Source organism: Miscanthus floridulus, chromosome 16 (genome assembly GCF_019320115.1).
Source record: "Miscanthus floridulus cultivar M001 chromosome 16, ASM1932011v1, whole genome shotgun sequence".
Classification (NCBI taxonomy): domain Eukaryota; kingdom Viridiplantae; phylum Streptophyta; class Magnoliopsida; order Poales; family Poaceae; genus Miscanthus; species Miscanthus floridulus.
In genome coordinates, this window is record NC_089595.1 from 55,249,870 (window position 1) to 55,255,668 (window position 5,799).

General features: G+C 44.9%; 1 protein-coding gene across 1 annotated transcript; it reads right to left on the minus strand.

Annotated features, from left to right (window-relative positions):
• Window positions 1-269: 269 nt before the first annotated feature.
• Window positions 270-5,443, minus strand: LOC136512078 (uncharacterized). Its single transcript, XM_066506081.1, has 5 exons — window positions 4,220-5,443; window positions 4,053-4,114; window positions 2,404-3,366; window positions 1,989-2,202; window positions 270-732 (listed from the first exon to the last, which is right to left on the minus strand). Exons 1-4 carry the CDS (start codon window positions 5,319-5,321, stop codon window positions 1,999-2,001), a joined length of 2,331 nt encoding a protein of 776 aa, XP_066362178.1. The 5' UTR covers window positions 5,322-5,443; the 3' UTR covers window positions 270-732; window positions 1,989-1,998.
• Between the last annotated feature and the right edge of the window lie 356 nt (window positions 5,444-5,799).

Sequence of the window (5,799 nt, forward strand, 5' to 3'; positions counted from 1 at the left end):
AACGTGGATTCTGTAAAACAGAGTGTGCCAAAAATCACTTTGCAGTAGAGCATAGCTTCTATTCTTTCCCTATTCAACTTTCAAGTGCGACAAATCTCAATTTGACATATATATCTTAAAAGAAAATTTGCTCTAATTCATGTTGGCAGCTTCCTCACATTTTGTTCTTGAATAGCCAATTCATGCCACCCAGGTGAACATAACTGGAAATGTGCCGAAGTACAACTCTAAAATACAATAGGCTAGCCATAAAAATCCTTAAATCGATCAATTAATGGTACCTGAATCATAAAGCCTTGTTCCGAAAGAATGACATGTAAAATTAGGAAGTAACAAATATCTCACAGTTATAAAGAGGTATCATATAGGTTTGCTAGCATCAGATACATTTTGCATGTCACCTATGTTGGCAGCAGTACTGAAGCAAAAGCTCCAATCAGAAGATACACAATCAATAGAGCTAGTATACCTATTTCTCAGTTCCATACAAAGCAAAGTACATAGCTGTATTACAAAGATTGCCTCCATGTCAACTTCTTATATCCAGCACCAATATCATGTCAAATTCTTATTTTGCATGTCATCTGTGCTGGATGGTATGTCAAGATGGTTGTATGCATTACCATGCAAAGCAGATTTTCCACTTTATATAAGCAGCTGTGCTGCCACAATAAGAAAGACTCAGAATCCCAGTTCTTGTAATAAGGATATAAGAATCCAAACTGTTCTCACCTGGATGTGGGAAATAGAGATAAACATGCCGTCATGGAATAACTACTTTTAAATAGGAATAGCACGGTAGTAGTCACAAAAAAAAAAGGAATAGCACGGTACTGTTTTGTTCATATATCATCAAATGTACGTTAACAATCTTTTTGTCTACTTTGAGTGTGTTCAGAAAATAAGACCTTTCCTGTATTCTAATCATTAAGATGGTGAACGAGAGCCACACATGGCATGTGAGACTTGCATACCTATTTTACATTAACCAGAAAGCTGCCAGGCGTATGTACTGATTTTTAAGCTAACCAAAAAGTTGTCAGCTCTAAAGGAATAAGAAATCTCATTACTCAACAAGAGTCTGTTGAGTCCACATATCATGGACCATTAGAAGGGCTATTAGGCCCCTTGTGACTTCGTCTCCATTGACCAAACCTGAGATAATTTCTAACACTGATAAGCTGACAGGGCATTGCTGGAATTGTCTTAGCCAGGTGCCAACATTAGCCTTGGTGGCCGGTGCGTCCTGGACTCCTGGTCTTCCACGACAGGGTCACAAGGTTCATCAGGTCCGATGTTGCGCTCGATCCTAAAGCCGAGGGCTAATGGAGTTGCGCGCACTGATGGGTGATTGGGAGCGTGCAGGCGGCGACAGGTGGACGATGGGAGGGGCAAGCAGAACGTGCGACATGAAGGAACATGGGAGTGGAACAGACAGGCGCAGGCGACGAGTGGGAAATGCAGGAATGCGGTGTGGAGGACGGCACAACGGCACCACTCATGGAAGGCGCTAGGGGAGACAGCACATCCGTGAGGCGGAGGGAGGGGAGGTGGTGTTGCAGAGCCAAGGGGCAAACTGGGAGGCTCTGCGGAGGAATGGGAGGTGGAACGTGGCCCCATCTGTCGGCGCATGAGGAAAGGTGACAAACGGATGGAGGTGAATTGCATACTTGTTTTTTAAATAGGAGAGAAATGCCAACTGAACCACAAGGTAGGAGCTACAAAACAAAATCGCTACTGATTACTGAGCAGCATAGCTTCACCATTGATTAGATGACATGAGTTTATAAGTGCACAAGTTTTTCGAAAAAAATGTATTTATGGTGCAGCCAGGGTGCTAACTGACAATCAAAGGCTCAGAGCACATTAGTAACAAGCTCATCACACATTACTCCAAAAAATGCAATCTTGAAACTAAAATTTTCAAGCTTGAACAAATGCAAACAAAAAGGAGTTGCAAAATAGAGTGCAAATACAGCAAGACTTACAAGGAGTCAATTATGTTCCAAGCTTGTTAACTTCCTTCTTCAACCATAAACCACGAAGTCTTGATTCATAGCTCAAAAAAATCTCTCGATTTGTTGCATCCTTAAGAACATGAAATGCAAGATGCTTTATCTCATCTGACACATCGTCCATGTCATGTAACACTTTTAAGCATTTTGATATTGAGTATTCATTTCCTTGTTTTGTAGTTAGAGGCTGCAAAGTGAACAGTTTTAGACCGAGACTAAGGTGCACTTTTTTCTTACAAAAGGACTAAATGTCGAATGGTACAAAATACAATTAAATAAAATGTGGTATAACAAAGACGCAGAGGCAGACTACTACTGCTTGTGTTTGAAAAATACACTGCTGCATTGTTTTAAACATAAACAGAAATTGGGTAAAATACTTAAATACCTCAGTCAGAATGTCCATCTTCCCCAGATATGATATATTGTAGTTCCGATTAAGTGCATCATCTGCAGGGTCAGCATATGTGCATTGCCTCTTAGAAGGTTTCTCTGCAGCACCGCTGCCACAATGTCGTGCCCCTCCTGCTGAAGGTGGCACTTGACCTTTCAATGCAGGACATGAACCTAGGGTGAGGTGCCTCTTTAGATGGCTAGTGCCTGATGTTCTGGAGCAGGCAAAGGACCTCCTGCAATACTTACAGCATGCTCGTGTGCATCCATCAGAATCGGTTTCAGTAGCGAAATGTTTCCAGATGATGGAGTTCTTTCTCCGATATTTTGCGATGGTTGGAGGTGTCACCTCAGCAGTGTTCTTACCAAGAGTCATCTCAATACCTTGAACCATTTCCCTGTCATGGATGATCATTTGGTTACAATGGGTCATTAAACCACCATGATTATTCTTGCTAACAGGGACCATTTCGCTGCAATGTCTTGATGTGGTTGGTGCTGCCTCACCAGTGTAATTACCATAAGTCATGTCAATACCTTGAACCATCTCACTGCCACAAATAACCATTTGGTTGCAGTGGATCATCTCATCGCTGTGATCCATGTCATTGCCACATCTTGATGTGGTTGGTGGTGTCACCTCAGCAGTGCCATTATCTTGAGTTGTCTCAATACCTTGAAAAATCTCACTGCCCTGGATGACAGTTTCGTGACAGTGGATCTTCTCACCACCATGATCACTGGAGACCATCTCACTGCCAAATCTAGATTTGGTCAGTGTCGCTGACTCATTCGTGTCACTACCATGAATCATCTCAATACCTTGATCCATTTCAGTGCCATGGGGGTCCATTTGATTACAGTGGATCATCTCAGCAACATGATCCAGCTTGCTACTGGGAACTATCTCGCTTCTGTGAGCCACCTTGTTGCAATGGATGTCAACCATCATCTCTGTCTAAAAAAACAAGAAACAATTGTAATATTATAAAAGAGCAAAGTTTTGCAAAAACAAAAAAGAAGTTTGAAGCAACATGTTAATCTTAGTGGCAACAACTATATTAATCTTAGAGCATCTCTAATAGTTCCCAAAAAAACAACTGGTGAATCAATGAGTTTTCAAAGTGGATAAAAAAAAGTTGGGAGTGTATTTGTTGGGTTCCTCCAACCGTTTCCAAAATCTCGCTCCTAGAAAATAGAGGCAGTTTTACATCAGGAATCCTGGACTTCTTCCAAATCACCCCCAACCACTTTTATACTTTCTCTCTCTTGTACATTTGTATTGGGAACCATGCCCTTACTCCTTCCTTATTCTTTCCCACGTCCTTCCATCTCGCACGATTGGGTTAATTTTCCCAAGTGCGGAAAGATTGGGAGTTGAGATAAGGAGTTGTTGGAGAGTGGTCTTTTTTCAATCTTGTTGAAAAAACAAGATTGGGAGTGGGTTTTGGAAACTGGAGATGCTCTTAGTGGCAAAAAAAAAAAAAATACAACTATAGCAAGAGTCAGGAGTATAAAGTGCAGCTGTTAAATTTGACTGAACAAAGATGCTTAAGGCAATTTTCACATATGGTTGGGACTTGGGACATAAAAAACTTGGATATCTTTTGATAGAAATAGAAATTGGGTACAATTCAAAAATACCTGAATTTCTTCAATTGCCGAAAAGTTTTGCGTTACAAGATCCACAACATAATTAATGGTCTCTGCAGCAAAGTCAACACAATTGTCAGTGTAAGTAGTAACCAAAACATGCACTTTGCTCGTACTTTTTTGTTGTTGAACATCTGTCTAAGGTGTGGATCACATACCATGAGTAGTTTCAACCAGCACAGCAGGTGGCCATGGCATTTGCAAAGGATAACCAAGAGCACTGCACTCAAACTCAGAATCGATACACATTTTCTTCAGATTGATGGCAAACTGGCGGGATTGGTCCCAGCATAGAAGAGCTAGTCCATTGGTTACTGCATGGACTTGACGCAATTGGATATCCCTGCCAAGCACTTGGCTCACTAGACTTTTCCTCTCTGGCTCCCACATCTTGGCAGCACCATTCTCCTTTAGCAACCACACTTGCAAATGGAGATTGTTAATGCTACCGACAAGGCCCACAAGGCAGCACATACCATCCTCAGTGTCTCCTATGGCATACATTGACTCTTGGAAGAACGTAAATGGGAGACCAAGGATGAAGAATTCCATAGTGGCCGTGTCAAGCAAGAGCGATGAAGTGTCATCATATCTCCAAAAGATGAACCGACCGGCATGCATCGCCTGGTCATGTTGAGGTCTGTTAATGTCCTTCACCCACTGGTGGCAATGCCACTGGCGAGTATGTGAGTGGTACTCGGCAGCTCGCAACAGCTGATCATGGCCACGCTGCTGCACAGAGAACACACGGAACGACGCCACATCGTCGCTATGGCCTTGCAGCAAACATTCAGAAATAATGGTACCTGGGAGGGGGCTATTCTGCGGAAGCCAAACAGGTTCGCGGGCGGACGCTGGGTCGAACACGGCGCGTGATTCGCCTCTGGAGAGTAGGAGGCGGCCATTGTGGCAGTCAAGGAGGCGCCACTCCGGATGGCTCTCGAGACCGGTGAGACCGAAGTCGCCCCCGCGCACGAATTTGGCGAGGGCGCGGTCGGAGCGGACTGAATCCGCGAGCTGGAATGAGGGAAGCCCGGTGTGCGCCCTGGGAACGTAGAGGCCGAGCAGGGGCGACGAGGCGTGGCGGGAGCGGTACCTGCGGAGGAACCCGGGGGAGGATGCGATCTGGAGCCAGCGTCTCGAGGCGAGCGCGGCGCGGACGAGGGCGGCAGGCGACGGGAGACGGAGCAGGATCTCAGCAACGGCACGGAGATCGCCGGCGAGGGAGGTGGGGCCAGCTTTGATGGGCGGCATCGCCATCAACGTGCACAAGCACCAGTGGTGGCCTGGTGGGGAAATCCGTGGATGGCGGCCAAAGCGTGGGCCGGACCCCGGCGCGGAGGACGGAGGAGCGGCGGCTGCGCTGGGGCGAAGAAAGAGGAGCCTTTTAGCTGTGTTCATTAAAAAAAGTGTGTAATTACACATAAATCATTAAAAAAAGTTAACCGTATTATTCTAAACTTCTTTGCCTTATACACCATTCCGTTCTTGTTCTATTTATTTTTCACCGGTGCAGACCGTGTTGACTACGATTGATAATCACCTTAGTCCCTCACTCTTCTCATCTCGCTTGAGCCCTCTTCTCTCACACCTTAGCGGCGTTGGTGGGAAGAGAAGAAGACAATCCAACCCTACTTCTGGCTACGGTGCGGAGAGAAGAACCCCCAATCCCCCATGCTTGTGGCATGGAATGAGGTAGTGGAGCAAGGAAGAGGAGGCCTAAAGGAAGAGATCGTGG